The sequence below is a fragment of the Haliotis asinina genome, chromosome 11, assembly GCF_037392515.1.
Source record: "Haliotis asinina isolate JCU_RB_2024 chromosome 11, JCU_Hal_asi_v2, whole genome shotgun sequence".
Lineage (NCBI taxonomy): Eukaryota > Metazoa > Mollusca > Gastropoda > Lepetellida > Haliotidae > Haliotis > Haliotis asinina.
This window is the reverse complement of record NC_090290.1, coordinates 21,842,442-21,861,763: the sequence shown is the minus strand read 5'-3', so window position 1 is coordinate 21,861,763 and position 19,322 is coordinate 21,842,442. Positions and strand designations below refer to the sequence as shown.

The 19,322-nt window shown below is 40.5% G+C and overlaps 1 protein-coding gene across 1 annotated transcript in view; it reads left to right on the top strand.

Annotated features, from left to right (window-relative positions):
• LOC137255709 (uncharacterized) overlaps nt 1-19,322 on the top strand; it is a 45,118-nt gene that overhangs the window by 9,879 nt on the left and 15,917 nt on the right. Inside the window, exons 2-4 of the mRNA XM_067793200.1 lie at nt 10,987-11,497; nt 12,687-12,834; nt 18,719-18,855. Of these exons, the coding sequence (XP_067649301.1) occupies nt 11,177-11,497; nt 12,687-12,834; nt 18,719-18,855 (606 nt within the window). The 5' untranslated portion in view covers nt 10,987-11,176. The remainder of the gene's footprint in view (nt 1-10,986; nt 11,498-12,686; nt 12,835-18,718; nt 18,856-19,322) is intronic.

Below are 19,322 nucleotides of genomic sequence, written 5' to 3'. Positions count from 1 at the left end.
GGGTTTACGGAAATGGTTACTTGAACAAATTATTAGCGCCCGTGTGTCAATTGCAATACTATTTGATTGCTGATCAGCTATTTCGTAATGGAGATACGTTCTAGACTAGGACGTGAACATCTTTGTTTTACTTGGGAAATGTCGTGTCTTGGTATCGCTCATCAAACACGGTATTGCTGTGAAGGCTGAAGATTGATATGATTTGGTGTGAAACGTGCATATATGGCGGTGAAATGTACACACACAGTGTGAAATATACGTTCATGTAGGGAGAAATATACAATAAAAATAGGATGAATTCTACGTTTATATAGTGTAAAAAACTTCGTTGAAATGAGGAATAAGAAGGGTTCAGTCATTTGTCCATTAAATAAATATACATATATACACTGGAAGTTTTGTATTTATAGACTGTGAAATAGACATACGAGTGACGTGAAATCTACATGTACACAGCGTGAAAGGTGTATACATATATGTTGAAACATACGAATAGGGGTTAGGTATCTATCATCATATGTGTATGTATCTATAAATGAATATTATTTTGAATGGAATCTACAATACTTGATTTCAGAGGTTGGTGTTTGCTTGTTGGTTTTAACATTTCCAGATGGTATGCTATTCGTTCATCTTAACCCTGTCATTACTAGTACTGAGTCTCTCCCGGAAAATTCTTGCTCTTGTTCTGTTAAACATTTTGAGTCAGAGGTCTAGGTCGGCCGGTCTTTGAGTGTCACTTGATGGCTACCTTTAACGACATGACAGTAACCTCCGCTCGTCATCTCATTACTGTTTCTAAATCTAAGGAATGCCAATGAGAAACTAATGACCGATTGATGATAAATTACCCTTCTGTTGTCGTGTCTCTTGTCCAGATTGCCGTCAATTTAACCTGAAGTAGCACTGACGCTACATAGGAACGACCTGAGGACTGTAACAGTTGACGGTATGACGCCTTATCAGATCACGACATTAACGCGCGTTCTGTCAAGGGATGCAGTATTTATTGGCGCGTATGTACCACTCTGCAAGAATGTGTCCACACACACTATTATTGCAGCTCCTCATCTGTCAGAATCGTGACGACGGTCTTCGGTTGGTAATCGCCTGAGAGCTGAATTACTTCCGGTTTTTCTTCCGCATTAAGCTAACACGTTTGAAGGGAGTGCCGTTAAAACAATGTTGACCGCAAAATTTTAGCCATGGAATTGAAATATAATTGTGTGATTGGAAGGACTATGTGTTTGATAATCGGGTGGGGGTGGAGTTGAGTTTTATTGGACACTGAATATTCAGCTTTTTAAATACAATGCAAAATATTTTTGCTAATAGCAGAAGCAGTATTACCTTTTAAAGCATTTTCAGGGCAATTTTGTGCGTTTTTTAAAAAAAATAATCCTTCCAATTATTTTATTTCGAATGCATCAAATGGAAATACTTCGAAATATGTGTCCTGTAATCGCTGATCTAACAGGATGCAACAGTTATAATCCCAATTGTTTTAGAGAGGTAGGCGTCACTGGATAAAAAAATAGAATAATACAGAATGAATAACCATTAAGTACGCTGTAATAATAATATGTGCATTTATATTACGCCTCATGAGGTGAATGCTCATAGCGGTAACAGTCAGGGCATTCACATTATTACCTCGGAAAACCCAGGCTGCCTGTTTGGCACTAGAAAGTTATCGTCATATGACTTATCCTAGAGGGTACCCATTTTCTGCTGGATGCACTGAGGCAGTTTTGAACATACGCACTTGCCTAAGGTGAGACCACATGTGTGACACTGTCAGGGGTTGTCAAGTCCATTAACAGTATGCGTCAGATCTTCACAGATACGTGAGGCTGATCTTGAGAAGAGCTCACATGATGTCGGCAAAGGATTTAGAAATACATGAATCATCAGTCGCAAACCTGAGCACCTTTATGAGAAATTTGACTCAAACATCAAAACCATTAATCGAGTATTGGAGGATAAACATATAAATCTTATATATACGAGAAAAGGGAAGAACACTTCGTAGCATTGATCTTGAACTAGGCAGTGATTTATTTGAACTTGGATTATCAAATACTGAAACTGGTGCTGAATTACAAGCGCCCTGTGTCGGATTTAAGATACAAAAACATTTAAAAGCCAGAATTTATGGAACAGTGGTACACAACGAAATGTTTCGGAGGTGTTGTCTGTTAGCTTGGAAAGTTCCCGTTCTTCAAGAGTTCCAATCCTAAATATGTCGCATGTGACATAATGGGATATTTATGAAACGTATCCATTGCCTTCATGTTGAAGCAGTGTCGGTGGGGTAGCCTTGTGGTTAAAGCAGTGTCGGTGGGGTAGCCTTGTGGTTAAAGCAGTGTCGGTGGGGGTAGCGTTGTGAATAAAGCAGGGTCGGTGGGGTAGCCTTGTGGTTAAAGCAGGGTCGGTGGGGTAGCCTTGTGGTTAAAGCAGGGTCGGTGGGGGTAGCGTTGTGGTTAAAGCAGTCGGAGGGGGTAGCGTTGTGGTTAAAGCAGGGTCGGTGGGGCAGCGTTGTGGTTAAAGCAGTGTCGGTGGGGGTAGCCTTGTGGTTAAAGCGTTCAAGCAGGAGACCATTCCCCATATGGGTACAATGTGTGAAGTCCATTTCTGGCGTGTCCCGTCGTGATATTCCTGGATTAATGCTAAACACGGCGTAAATCGAAACTCACTCACTCATTCATGTTAATGCGTGTATGCGAGATATATGCGATCGTGGTCAGCGTTATTTCGCCTCAGTGCAAATTCCCCATCCCTTCACTGAGTGTTACCTTTTAATGTATTGGTGGAGTTACAGAAGCGATGGATGTAGGCGACAGCAGGCTTGACAAACATTCCCACACAAAGTCTGTCTGCTCGTCTGTGGCTTTGTTCCAGCCTTCACACAAACAACCCACGGTGTCATGGAGGATACTAATTGTAGAGCACATCGATTGTAGGCCGATAACACGACGAGTCATTTACACGGATAAATATAGCCTCATTTACACAATTATCTAGATAATCAGCAAATGCTATGTTTGCCAATCTGTCATGACTGTAAGCTGATCCGGAATTGTAATCATTCATTGACAATGCATTTGATTACACCGACAAGAAAGACGTTGTATGTGGAGGACCTCGTTTGGAGTCCCGATCAAGAACGATAACTGTGATTCGACATTTGTCCAAATGGATTATATGCAGGTCAAGGTCAAAGTCATATCATACTACGATAGAACGCAACCAATTTGATTGTCCGGGGTTGAAAGAAGGGATGTGGGATTACGTAAGTCTTTCAAGGATGTTGTAAAAACAAATACACATGACAAAAGTATCCCACTCCTTTTGTCTTGAAATAGTCATACTATTCGCTCGTCACGCTGAAGACCTGGCTAGCTATTCTCGAAACATTCGTAGCCTCATGAACTTCTTTTGCCCATTCTTAACACATTGGCTACGATCAAAGTTACGAATTCTTAGGACTACGAACGTTTCGGGAATAAGGGCCTGGGTGGAATTCCCGACATGGGTATGATGTGTGAAGCCCATTTCTGGTGTAACTGGTCGTGATACTGCTGGGCTATTGCTAAAAGCGGCGTAAAACTCAACTCACTCACTCTCATATAAGTTGAAAGATATGTAAGTTGAAAATAAGCGATACGTTCAAAATAACATTGAATTTTAAGATATGTAAATATAAATCTCTACAACACTATAAATGGCTTACGTTTTATCAACAGAAGGCGTATACCCATGTTTCATTTTGACTTGAACAGAGAACAAAATGTTTTTTTCGTTGCAGGTGCCTTTGTCATAGGGATCGTGTTTTGACCTTTGAGTTATGGTGTTTTTGTGCTAATTTTCAATTGACCTTTGTATTGTCTCGTCAAATCCAGTTTCATATTTCGCATTTCCACACCGAACTTAAACACACCATATTCCATACAATACCCACTGTCTCACAATTGAGACGTTTGTGTCTCAAAGGTCAAATTCCATTTTGAAAGGTATCTAATGTGTATTTGGACTTATCATTTTGCCAGACTGCTCCCTAAATATCCGGATTATACAGACAAGAATGGATTTCAGAAAATGACATCTAAAATGTTTGTCTTTATGTGTATCACTTCTAAATGCTGTTCAAAGACTATAATTTATTAGATAACACCGTGCGGTATGTTGTTAGATTGAGTTCCGTTTTACGCCGCTTTTAGTAATATCATGGTGGGGACATCAGACATTGGCTTCACACACTGTATTCATGAAGGGAATCGAACCCGGATCTTCAGCTAGACGAGCGAACGCTTTAACCATAAGGCTATATCTGGTATGCTGTAAGCAAATCCTGCATGTCTAATAAAAGATTTAATGCTTTTGAAAATATGTTTTTTCTCTCCAAGCATACATGGCAAATAAAGTGATTTAAAAACCCTATATGTTTTTTTCTCTCCAAGCATACATGGCAAATAAAGTGATTTTAAAACCCTAGCCTCAAAGAATGCCAAATGGTCGCTTCGCTAATATGTATGGCAGAGTCTGCCGACTGGGCAGTTGAATGATCATTGGTCTAATCTCTAAAAGTCTGTAAGTGTTTGTCCCTAATGTCCATGATGACCAGTTGACCACACATACAGGTAATGGGCAGACTCTCAGTGGAGGGTGGACAGGTGTTCGAATGCTGGCTGCATAGGCAGTTAGGTACGGTTGCCTTGGAAACGTGTTTGTATGCGCGGGCCTCATGAAAGTCAATGCGTAATGTGTAATGGTTCTGGTATTAGTGGTTACCGGGAAACGTAATGTAAGTTTAAATTTGAAAAAGTCAAACAATCTGACTTCCTCTCGTCATGTATCCATCACATTCTCTCACACATGTACGCAAGCACTCACGCACGATTATGTATGTATGTATGTATGTATGTATGTATGTATGTATGTATGTATGTATGTACGTATGTATGTATGTACGTATGTGTGAGTGTGTGTGTGCGTGCGTGCGTGCGTGCGTGTGTGTGTGTGTGAGAGAGAGAGAGAATTATATCTAACTTCTCTATTTCAAGAAGAGCATGATATTTCCTCTATGAACACTTCAATAGTTTTGTTTGTGTGTTTGTTGGATGTTTAACTCCACTCTTAGCCATAATCCAGCTACATGGTGTCGGTCTGCACATAACCCAGTTCCGACCTGGCAGTCAAATGATCAACATCATGAACATCGATCCACGCAATCTGAATACTGTAGCAAGTGTCGACCGAGTCCCTATCCGATTAGTCATGGCTTGTTGAAGAGCAATTTAAACCGGGATCTTCATGGATATTTTCCCAGTGTATAAGGGCGCGATTACGATAAAGTTCACACAGTGAAAGAATATTTTACTGGTAAACCTGAGATCAAATAGATATTTCCCCAACCGAAGAGAATCAAATGGTTTGACCTTCTGGATGGGAAGAGTGCTGGGATGAATTGTATCCAAGGTCCCGAAAGGAGTGAAGAATCAATACGCCAAACCGGTGCAGTTTCACATATGACGGTTAGCTAGACATTTTGGTCCGTGAAGATCCGGGTTAGAATTGGTCTTCAGCAACTGTGCTTGTCAAAAAGGCAACTGATGGGATCGGATGGTCGGACTCGCTGACTTGTTGACACATGTCATCTTAATCCAATTGCGTAGATCGATGCTCGTGCTGTTGATCATTGGATTGTCTGGTCCAGACTGGATTATTTACAGACCGCCGTAGCAGCTCTTGACAAGGTCGTACCTCCACTATATACCCCGTACAGTGACTTCAAACCCACTGTCAAAAGTTATACTCGTGACCTTATGCAAGACAGGTGGGACACCCAGGTAGGAAGAAATAAACTTCATGAACTGATGCCAACAATTGGTTATACCTACATGGGTTGTTAGTCAAGACGTGACGTGATGAAGTAGTTTTACGACGATGCCATATTGGCTATAGCCGTTTACTCATGACTACCTGCTGAAAACGGATGGGGATGGACCTCCTATGTGTGTCTCTTGCGATGTAGTGTTCACCATCAAGCAGATTTTGCCTTTTCGACTGCAGGCAACTCCCATTATGATGCGAGAAATCTGAAAGATCTGCATTCCCATGTGAGCGGGCATCTAATTCTAAATTACTTGACAGAGGTTGGCCTGTACCATAAATTGTAAAGTGAATAACGAATTGGTGGCATTTGTATTTGGTGCTATGACATTTTCTGTTTTTTTTTTAAATGATAGTCAAATAAAAATATATGCTTTTGAAACAAAACTCTTTTGGACCATGGACTTAGAACGGTAATAAATGCAAACTTGATCTCGTCAGTACATGACTGGAATAGTGTCCATGTGACATAAAGCCAAGCTCAACGACAGACCGCCGCCATATAGCTGGAACATCGTGTCGCGTAAAACTAAACTCACTCACTGGCAGACATGATGGGGTACAGTATATATCAGACACATTAAGGCTTTGAAAAGACTAAGTATTTCTGAATTTAACCAGCGTCATCGCTAACGTATAGCTAACAAGTACGAAGGAGTGGACAAATGTCTGTCTGCAGGTGGGCGTGGTGCACGTATCAGTTAATACTATTCCGCTATTGTCAGAGGGGATGCGATGTGTGACTGAATTATTAATGATATGTTGTGTGGAATGTACAACGATAATGTCACCATGTAGCGGATGAATTCATACATGGACTGGGAAGCTTGACAAAGGGGGTATAAACAAGCAAGCTTGTAAGTAGAACAAAATCCGTTTACCTTCCTTATGTATGGTCATTGGAACAGGATGGGCGTCACGACCTTGATTCTAGTACGTACAGTGGCAGGTGTTTGTTTCGTGTGCGTATCTGTGTATTACCTTTGGGTGATGGTTGTGTGTGCGTTTTGCTTGTGCAATCTTGCCTTTATGTTATTACGCTCATAAACGATAATCTCCGAGATGTCTGGGTATTTCCATGCAACGCCACGGACGTACTTGAGTTTGAAGAGAGCAGTTTACAAGTCTGTACGCCACACGCACTTCCAAGGCATCAAGCGCCACTGTCTGTCGAGACAGGTCTAGTGGCTTATGTAAACTGCGACCATTTTTCATTACATGCACGTTGTGTACAGATCTTTTCTAAAATGACTGAAGGATGAATATACAGCGGAATCTGTCAAATCGAGACCCTGTGTAATCCGTTTTTCTACTTAATCCGGAATACGCTCTTCCTCCCAAAGTTCATAATATATATGAAGACGTGCTTTGTAATCCAAACTCTCTCAATTACGTTCACTGACAAAATAACGGTCCCGTCATTCAACCTTCTATGAGAACAATGCTTTGTAATCCGGACATAGCTGACTAAAATAACACTCCCGTCAAATAGCCTGCAATGAGAATAATGCATTGTAAACCGGACATAGTTGACTAAAATAAAAGACCATTGAATAAACATCTCTGGGATTTCTGGTAACAGCAGTTAATGACTGAGGAAAATTGTATTACGTGGAAATTTTACAGGGCCATTTGTATTTAGAATTGAAAATGGCGAGAGAGGAACAGTTTGAAAGTTTTGGAAAGTATTTTCCTTTTCGCAGTTTGTGAAGAGAGATGATGGGTCAGGGTCATGTCAGGGTCAGGTGACGTGAATTGAATCACGTTTAAGGTGAGGTGATTTGGATGATGTTTAAGGTGAGGTGATTTGGATGATGCCTAAGGTGAGGTGATTTGGATGATGCCTAAGGTGAGGTGATTTGGATGATGCCTAAGGTGAGGTGATTTGGATGATGTTTAAGGTGAGGTGAATTGAATCACGTTTAAGGTGAGGTGATTTGGATGATGCCTAAGGTGAGGTGATTTGGATGATGCTTAAGGTGAGGTGAATTGAATCACGTTTAAGGTGAGGTGATTTGGATGATGCCTAAGGTGAGGTGATTTGGATGATGTTTAAGGTGAGGTGAATTGAATCACGTTTAAGGTGAGGTGATTTGGATGATGTTTAAGGTGAGGTGATTTGGATGATGCCTAAGGTGAGGTGATTTGGATGATGCCTAAGGTGAGGTGATTTGGATGATGCCTAAGGTGAGGTGATTTGGATGATGTTTAAGGTGAGGTGAATTGAATCATGTTTAAGGTGAGGTGATTTGGATGATGCCTAAGGTGAGGTGATTTGGATGATGCTTAAGGTGAGGTGAATTGAATCACGTTTAAGGTGAGGTGATTTGGATGATGCCTAAGGTGAGGTGATTTGGATGATGTTTAAGGTGAGGTGAATTGAATCATGTTTAAGGTGAGGTGATTTGGATGATGCTTAAATTGAGGAATCATGTTGCAGTTAAACACAGCGCACATCATGGATGGTCGTGCGAAAGTACGAGCATACGCGCACGTGTGTGTGTGTACAGTGTAGCTGCTTTTTTATGCTGGAACTAAAGTCTGTGTTATAGTTCTGGTCCATTACCATACCATGCCACCGTTTAACATAGATAATTATTGAGACATGCCTATGCTGGGATCCATGTTAGAATAGGCACTTAGAATACTTCATTTTGTTGTTTACGATAGCAAACTGGCACGGGTCGGATGAGCCGGGTCTTGTACCCTGAACGTTGTTCATGATAACAATCCTTGAGTTTCTGGCAAGATTGTCTGACTGGATTGTCTAGGAGACTGGGATTATTACAGAGGGAAGGGTAAATCAACATCGCTGAGACTTAAGTTCATGCGTGGGATGAACTGCATTTTATTCCACCGTGGCAGTTTAGCTACATGTGTGCAGCATGTAAATATTGGCCGTACATGTGTTGCATACTTGTTCATCACGCTGACTTGTTAATGACACAAACATTATATGAACAAAAGGCCTGTGTGCATGAACCTTGTCCCTTTTAGAAAATATGTTTCATTTCTGTCAGTCATGAATTTGATTGTTAACAAAACCCGTATTTGAACTTACTAGCAGAATATGTCTCTTTCATAAAGATTTGGTGAGCATTAATTCTCCTTTAAAAATATTGGTTCGTAATTGGAAGTGATAATTACTGGCCACCTTTATCTGCGGCAGGGTCCCTTCAACACTATCATTTTGTCAAATACATTTTTCCAACGGAAATTCGACATTTCAGGAATACACACACACACACACACACACACACACACACACACACACACACACACACACACACACACACACATATATATATATATAGCCTATATAGGTTAGATTTTGCGCCATTTTCTCCTGTACAAGCCTCCCTGGAGTATGTTCCATGGAGAATGGGTCTGTATCTTTCATACAGGTCAAATCCGGGAGTCTGGCTTTACTCTGCTTTGAAGAATATTTGTTAACGTTAAGAGATTTATATTTGTGTCATATGGGGTGGTTCAGAGGTGATACTATTGGTTCCTGGTTTGATTCCCCACATTGGTATTATATATAAACGTTATTTCCTAGCCCGCTAGTGATTGCAGCAGAGCCTTACTATCCAAACCGGTCGCTTTCTCAATAATATATTATTGATGATATGACTGAACCCTGTTCCACTATCTTAAACAGTGTAAACCTACCTGGTCATACTCACAACGACAATGAAGCTGAAGTAGAAACTACTGGCTTTTTATTTGCAACTGAAGTGGGTTCAAGCGTGTGACAATGTGTGAAGCCTATTTCTGGTGTTTCCCGTTGCTATATTGCTGGAATATTGCTTAAAGCGACGTAAAAATAAACTCACTCACGCACTCACTCAAGCGTGTGAGTTAGTGATTCAACTTTTAGGAATATTCTTGCAATATCATGGCAGGGGACACCAGAAATAGGCTTCATAGTCAGCACTCATGTGAGGAATCGATCCCGGCTCTTTGGCGTGACGAATGAACACTTAACTACCCAAGCACCACCCCTTTTGGATGTACTTTCATAACGACAAACATGCGTGCATACGTGCGTGAGTGAGTGAGTGTGGGGCTTCTTGTTCTCGTCCAGGACAATGCACAATAGTTTTCATAGTGTCAGCCCCAGGACACTATACCCCATTCCGATACTGACTACTACGACCTAACGTCGCCGGTTGTAACCCTATATCTCTAAGTAGTTGATGTACATGCCCCCTGTGTAAACAGTGATAAATCATTTGTCACAAATTGTACTGCCTAGCCGGATGCAGAGGGGAGGGTGGGGGTGGGGTGTGTGTGTGCAGGAGTGCATGCACACACACCCTTGTTCATTGACTATTGAAACTCGGGTAAAATTGAAGTGTGTACCAACACCCCACCCTCTCTTCTCAACAGAGTGCACCTCCCACCGCCCACCTCTTTCTCAGAAATCTGTATCCCCCTGTGCTACGTGTCTCGCGATAAATGTACTACATCTGCTCAATACTGTCTTTTTAAACAATAGCTAGGCGAGTGTAAGCTTCCGTAATTGTCGCACTGGTTCACAGACACGGTTTTAGGTGTTCATGTTTTTTTGTTGTTAACACTACATTTACCAAGTATTTGATGACCGGCGGTCTGTAAATAATGATGTCTGGACGTGACGTCAAGCCAGTGACTGACGACATGAGCATCGATCTGGCGCGTTCATACCTACAGTACATCATAGTTGGTGTATCAAAAATCTCAGCCCCTGTCATTTAATAATTGACCGAATTTTATTTACTTTAAAACTCACGTGTTTTAAAATGAATTGTCTTATACACTGCAGTAATTTCAAACGATAGGACATTAGTCTCTAAATAATGACGGAACCCTAGGTCGTTGGGGAGTCGAACCGGGAATTGCAACGTGACGAGCCAACACCTGACCCATGGTGTGCCACCGCCTGCGTCAATTTTGACATTAGAGTTTCGGGGAAGGGTGATCTCATAACAGACTCGGTTGATGTCAACACAGGCATTGAATGTCAAATTTGACAGCAGATACCATCATGTTACTACCATCGACAGCAACCTTTCAAACCTTTGAACTCTCATACCAATTTTATCTTTCCAGATTGGTCCCGTCTGACACCTTTATCGGTAAAGGACGGCAACGCGGAAATCCTACCGTGAAGCACCTGGTCAGAATGACACCAAACCGAGTTTTATCAGTATCGAAAAGTAGGTCATAGATGTCACGTGACTAAGTGATTGGACTAGGACACTCGCCGATCCTTTCAATCCGTCGACGATAGCCTGGAAATATGGGGACCGTATTCTCCAGCGATGAGACGGAGAAAGAGAAAATTCAGAAACAACGACATAAGTATATTGAATCAAGACTGAAGAGAGACAAAACAGTTATAAACAAAACACAGAGGGACAAACATAACGCGGAGGCGGGGAATTCAAATATTGCAAATGGCGGCACCAACAGACCAGGAATTGACAGGAGTGGCTCCAGTCTCGACGAGGTCGACCACAAAGCTTCGTGCATTGATCCTAAGGATTACGAATTCCCCTTCGAGAACATTGTGTTTGAGGGGGGTGGGAACAAAGGGCTTGCCCACTGTGGAGCACTGAAGGTAATCTTTTTAACGTTTATTTCTTCTAATTGTTTACCACAGGTTTCAAATCGTAATTTTGAGCTTACGTTAATCTTCTAAACGTGAATTTAATGAATAAGAATTCAATCACTGCTTAGGGAAGAATCATTATTGGTTGGCTAGTCAGAGGTTTCAAATCTTAATAACGACCTTTTGATTTTACGGTATTGTTTTAAAGGATTAAATGGAAATCGGAAATTCTATCACTGCTTGGGATAGATAATAACTGATTTCAAATCGAAATACCATCCTCTGATTGCACATGTTGGTTTTACGATTTTAGACGTATGAATGGGAATTCTGTCATCGCTTGTGAAAAAAATCATTACTGATTCGTTGATAAGAAGTTTCAAACCGTAATGAAAACCTCTGACAGGAAACATTGATGTTGTTGCAAAACTGAGGACGGTGGTATGCATGGGAAGCTAACGTCTATTCATGTTCGGTGTCGAGTTTCAGTTTAAGAAATGGAGGCCATTTCTGGGCTATTTAAAGTGTGCGTGAAGGTGCATTTTAGTCACAACAGCAACGAGACAAAGACAGAACATTCAGAAAGACCAGACAGCAAATCGGGTCTGGTCCTAAGCAACTGTTTACCCGTGAAGACCCAGGGTGGAATTGGCCTTCAGCAACCCATGCTTGCCATAGAAGGCGATTGTGCTTGTCGTAAGAGGCGACTAACGGAATCGGGTGGTCAGGCTCGCTGACTTGGTTGACACATGTCATCGGTTCCCAGTTGCGCAGACCGATACTCATGTTGTTGATCACTGGATTGTCTGGTCAAGACTCGATTATTTACAGACACCGCCGCCCTATAGCTGGAATGTTGCTGAGTGCGGCGTAAAACCAAACCCACTCACTATTATGTCCAAGTCCGTGTTTTCTCCTCTTCAAGACTCTTCTCACAGCATCGTTGAGCACCGTGTCGTGTTATCTAGTCGCTATACAAATCCATTATTGTCATAACCCGCCTCCTTAGTCTATTGGATAAAGTGTACAAGCAATGGTGAGTTAGATAGAGCGGCGTTTGACTGTACTGATTGCTGTCAGTCCCCTGTTGAAAATCATCATTTCCCCAAACTCTGAGCAATAGTCCATCTAAAATTTATTTCCTTTCGCTAGCTTTGTCAAAGGGCTTGCCGTTAAAGTACTACTTTACGTGTTTCAGTATCTGGAGGAGATTGGCGCCCTCCCCAAGATACGCCGGATGGCTGGAGCCAGCGCGGGAGCCATGGTAGCGTGTCTTGTTGCAGTCGGATACCGTTGGTACGAGATCGAAGACTTCTTGGGACAAAATCTTGCGGATATATTTCTAGGTGAGAAGACGAAGAATCATAACGTTAGTTCTTTGATTACAATGGAACTGTTTGACACATAGTTTTGCCTACCTGGCCTGATTCGTTGATTAACATGAGCTGCAGTTTATACACCGTTTATAGCGACTATGCTTATCACGAACTGACGGCTACAGATAACGAATTATTTTCTTGGTCTCGAACACGTATACGAATTACGATTATAACAAACTGCAATGAGTGGTCAAATACACGCCAACAATGTATAGTATCAAATACAAGCCAACACTGTATAGTATCAAATACACACCAACATTAATTGTATAGTATCAAATACACACCAACATTGTATAGTATCAAATACACGCCAACATTGTATAGTATCAAATACACACCAACATTGTATAGTATCAAATACACACCAACATTAATTGTATAGTATCAAATACACACCAACATTGTATAGTATCAAATACACGCCAACACTGTATAGTATCAAATACACACCAACATTGTATAGTATCAAATACACACCAACACTGTATAGTATCAAATACACGCCAACATTGTATAGTATCAAATACACGCCAACATTGTATAGTATCAAATGCACGCCATCACTGTATAGTATAAAATACACACCAACATGGTATAGTATCAAATACACACCAACATTGTATAGTATCAAATACACGCCAACATTGTATAGTATCAAATACACACCAACACTGTATAGTATCAAATACACGCCAACATTGTACAGTATCAAATACACGCCAACATTGTATAGTATCAAATACACACCAACATTGTATAGTATCAAATACACACCAACATTGTATAGTATCAAATACACACCAACATTGTATAGTATCAAATACACACCAACATTGTATAGTATCAAATACACACCACCACCAGTGCATATGATCAAATGCACACTACCATGGTATAGGATCAATACAAACAACCATTATACAGGATCAAATACACATTACCACCGCATAGGATCAAATACACACCACAGTCGTATAGGATCGAATACACACCATTACATAGGATCAGATACACTCCGCCGTGGTACAGGATCAAATAAAAACCATCACTGTATTTACTATACGGTTTTATTCTTCATAATGATCAAGTTCATAATCAGTTCGAAGGGGCACTTTTCACCAGACTGTTTTTATAGCTTCACATAGCATTAAGTCCCCATCAGGAAAGTACATTTCCGTTTCATTTTCTCATTTATTTCTGCTCAAGAGAGAGCAACACCCACGAGGTCCCACAGAGTTTTTCTAGCGGCTGGATGTTTAAAACTGTTTATCAGTAAATCTGTAAAGTAAACGATTGAGTTTTATTTTGGAAAGCAGACCACAGGGATTCAAGACGGTGTAAATGGTTCCCTTAGCAATACATAGCAATTTCATAATCGACTTGGCACAGGGAAAGTTTGACACTTAATAATAGTTGAAATGTTTCATCCCTTTTACCTTGAACAGTGTTTACATTTTCAATTTGGACTGAACCATTTAAAACATTTAGTTGTTTTGTGTTAATTCCCAAGTCGGGGCTAAATGTGTAACCGACAATCAGTTCGGAAATGTACAAGGTGTCAAACCAACAACAAACAAATGTGATGTAACGGTTGTATTCTAAAATTAAAAAAGTTAACACAAAGGTATCACTATTGTAGCATAAACTTGGCAGTAAAAATTCGGAGGCGATTTGGTAAAGAGCAGTGATTACAGCAATCAAGATAATTATGGAAAATATTTTACTCTTACCAGTAATCTAACTGGAGCTAGGTATGTGATAATCACACCCAATGTTCTCTGGTGACTTGGGATGGTATGTATTATTACCTATCTCCTAAATATGGACACGAATAAGTTGCTAGAAATTTCCATATCAGTTGCACCAATGGAGGTGGCCTATAGGACTCGTAAGTAGTTCACGAAACTTCGCGAGTCCTTTGTACTTCCGGTAACGAAACAGGTTTTCATACATTTCCGCATTATCTCATTGGTTGTCAGCTGACAGTAAGGAACCGATAACCCTTGCAGAAGCGCGGTTGTACATTTGGTCCGGTCCTGTCAATTTGGAACCAGAACTAATTCTTGAGTACACGCTTGCCACCGGAAATCTGACTCAGCTGGGCCCATTCTCGTATATCTAAACTGAGCCAGGAACCAGCTTAGTACCGGAAATATCATGATGTCGATCACTGGATTGTCTGGTCCAGACGTGATTATTTACAGACAGCCGTCGTGTTGCTAGAATATTGCTGAGCTAACCACCACACAAACAAATGATTGAAAGTGTTCTAACCTTTCGAAGAGTGCAAGTCTATTTGACATAGATTGAAATACAATTTTATGCTGTGATCGTGAAGGTATTTGAGGGTTAAGGGGGTATCCAAGTGGTTACAGAGGTCGCTCGTCTCGCTGAAAGTCCGGATTCGATTGCTCACATGGAAACGATGTGCGAAGCCTATTTCTTTTCCCCCGTCGTGATATTAGAGGGGTATTACTAAACCAGACCCATCAAATCACACAAAAGAGTGAATCAAAACATTTTCAAAATACCTCGGTCGGAGGGATCAAATAACACTAACTACCTCTAGCGGAAAGCTACCTGTCAAAAGTCTTCAATAGTTCGTCATCGAGGGATCATTTTAAACAATGCATTATTCCAATACAAGGATTGCATAATTTTCTGTTTTTAGAGTCTGTTGTTAAACATACGTCAGAAACATTCTGCCGTGTTTCGGTCACGTATTGTGTAAGACATGCCAGTCTTTGCCTATCACTAAATGGTTTAGGCTTGTGTATTCAAACATCTCCTCTTAACCTTGTTTGTACTGTACTGTAAATACTTCCTACAATCGCTGAAGGGATGATGGAAATCAAACCAGAGTCCAATGTGGTAGCAAAAGTGCTATAAGTCAACATGGTCCCTAGTATGGTGATCAACCTTCACTTATCTTTTGGCTGTGTTTATACTGTATCGTCCTCTACAGTTAAAATATTTTAGATTTCATCATTAGTTTTAAATATATATCACCGTGATAGTCTAGTTAGTTTTTAACTCTCCTTTGTCGACAGATATTTAAAATTGATTACGTTGTTTTCATCGCTATATGGCTGCAACATTGCCGATGCGATGTAAAATTTGAAGTCACTCGCTCACTCACTCACTCACTCACTCACTCACTCACTCACTCACTCACTCACTCTATATCAACATGTGTCTCCGATGTGTTTCGCTTCATCAATGAAAACTAAAGTTGTAATATTACGTGTGATACCAAACGGTAAATTGTGATTTGAAATTCAGATATGCCCTCCACCCCACACATACACAAAAACACCCTGGTGTACGGAGATCACGTCCAAGACGTCCAGGCTTGTATAGATCCTGCCAATAACTCTATAGCTGCAGCTGATTGCTCCAAATGATACGTTGTGGCTACTGTCACCTTCTGATTAATCCTAACAGTCAAGTAAGACCTACGTGTACCTGTTTGTTCCAGATCATATAGCTAGTATGTATCTGCTACAGTCTCCGTATTAACCATCAGTTTCGTATAGCACCTATATTTGTTTATTTGTTCCAGACAATATCAGCAGCCATACAATCCCGAGTAACCCCATGTCTTTCAAAATGCCATGTGTGTTGCCGTGTGTTCCGCATGATAGATTTGGCTACCAGGAACTGCATGTTAACTCACAGCGTTTCACAATTCCTATATAAAAGCGTTTCTCAGTTCCAGTTCATACATTTGACAACCACAGTCTTAATATAAGCCTATTAGCCACTAGACACAGTCATGTCTATTGTTCTTGGAAATGCTTTATTAATACAAGTTGACTAACTCCCCGCGGGCAATGATTTCTGTTTAAATAAATAAAATGTTCGTTTTTTGATAATCTTCATCATGCCTAATACATTCCCCGGGTATTAATTCAGTATACCCTCATGGCGTAAGCCGTTTAATCACTCTCACTATACGGTAGTTTATGTAGAAAAAAGCTTGTAAGGGTGATTGACCTATACATAACCATGACATGTATCCGTTTGCTAATCGCAGTCTTTCAGTTCCAGTTCCTGTTTGTTCCATTTCATGAATTTGGAAACCATAGTCTACATAGAAACACGTAGCTTTTCATAACACCCACGACTGTCCCTTTGTTCCAGTTCATACATTTGGAAACCAAAGTCTACATAGAAACACGTAGCTTTACATAACACCCACGACTGTCCCTTTGTTCCAGTTCATACTTTTGGCAACTACAATCTTTATATAAACACGTAGCTTTACATAACACCCACGACTGTCCCTTTGTTCCAGTTCATACATTTGGAAACCATACTCTACATAGAAACAGGTAGCTTTACATAACACCCACGACTGTCCGTTTGTTCCAGTTCATGAATTTGGAAACCATAGTCTACATAGAAACAGGTAGCTTTTCATAACACCCACGACTCTCCCTTTGTTCCAGTTCATGCATTTGGAAACCATAGTCTACATAGAAACACGTAGCTTTTCATAACACCCACGACTGTCCCTTTGTTCCAGTTCATACTTTTGGCAACTACAATCTTTATATAAACACGTAGCTTTACATAACACCCACGACTGTCCCTTTGTTCCAGTTCATACATTTGGAAACCATAGTCTACATAGAAACACGTAGCTTTTCATAACACCCACGACTGTCCCTTTGTTCCAGTTCATGAATTTGGAAACCAAAGTCTACATAGAAGCACGTAGCTTTTCATAACACCCACGACTGTCCCTTTGTTCCAGTTCATGCATTTGGAAACCATACTCTACATAGAAACACGTAGCTTTTCATAACACCCACGACTGTCCCTTTGTTCCAGTTCATACTTTTGGCAACTACAATCTTTATATAAACACGTAGCTTTACATAACACCCACGACTGTCCCTTTGTTCCAGTTCATGCATTTGGAAACCATAGTCTACATAGAAACACGTAGCTTTACATAACACCCACGACTGTCCCTTTGTTCCAGTTCATACATTTGGAAACCAAAGTCTACATAGAAACAGGTAGCTTTACATAACACCCACGACTGTCCCTTTGTTCCAGTTCATGCATTTGGAAACCAAAGTCTACATAGAAACACGTAGCTTTACATAACACCCACGACTGTCCCTTTGTTCCAGTTCATACATTTGGAAACCATAGTCTACACAGAAACACGTAGCTTTACATAACACCCACGACTGTCCCTTTGTTCCAGTTCATACATTTGGAAACCATAGTCTACATAGAAACACGTAGCTTTACATAACACCCACGACTGTCCGTTTTTTCCAGTTCATACATTTAGAAACCGTTGTCTACATAGAAGCACGTAGCTTTACATAACACCCACGACTTAACACCCACGACTGTCCGCTTGTTCCAGTTCATACATTTGGAAACTATAGTCTACATAGAAACACGTAGCTTTTCATAACACCCACGACTGTCCGTTTGTTCCAGTTCATACATTTGGCAACTGCAATCTTTATATAAACACGTAGCTTTACATAGCACCAACATGTGCCCGTTTGTTCCAGTTCGAACACTTGGCAACCTCAGTCTTTATATGAACCCAGAGCTTTATATAACGCCTAAATGTTTCTATTTGTTTCAGTTCATGCGCTTTTTGACAACCTCAGTGTTTATTCATATAAACAAGTAGCTTTGCAAAACACCAACAATTGCCCGTTTGGTACAGTTCATGCATTTACAACCTCAGTCTTTAAATGAACCCAGAGCTTTATACATCACCTAAATGTGTCTGTTTGTTTCAGTTCATGCGTTCTTTACTACGGTCTGCCTCTTAAACTATAACCTTACATAATACGTACTTGTGTTCCAGATCATACCTGTGGTTATTGCAGTCTTCTCCCCAACCTGCTCAAGAACTATGGCTGGAACCCTGGCATGAAGATCTATGAGTGGTTTGGTACCAAAATAAAAGACAAAACTGGCACGGCTGATATCACATTCGAGCAGGTAGTCAAGCTGTTTTATATCCTCAAACTAACAGTTCTCTCATTACAGTACGTTGATCCAAACATTTTGAGATGAGTCTTCCAACACAGTTGATAGATAAGTAAGTGAGTTTAGTTTTAAACCAATTTTAGTAATGCCCCAGCACTATCACACCGGGGACCCCCATAAGTACGGTTCTCACATTGTACGGATCATTTGAATATCGTCTTCAAGTATCTAATACTCAAAAGCAAGCTCGATGAAAGATGTCTCCATTCCAAACATTTCGGAATGAAGTAAATGTTTAATACAGTCTTCCGAAGTGATTCCTACGATTGAATGTAATATTAGCTTTTTTCTATAAATTTTGGTCAACTTGTCTTAATCTATTTATGTGAATGTCTTTTATTTTATGTCCGGACTGGGACGTCGTTTGATGAATTTTATGAAACTGCTGTGAAATGCTTTAAGAATACAAAATAATAAAA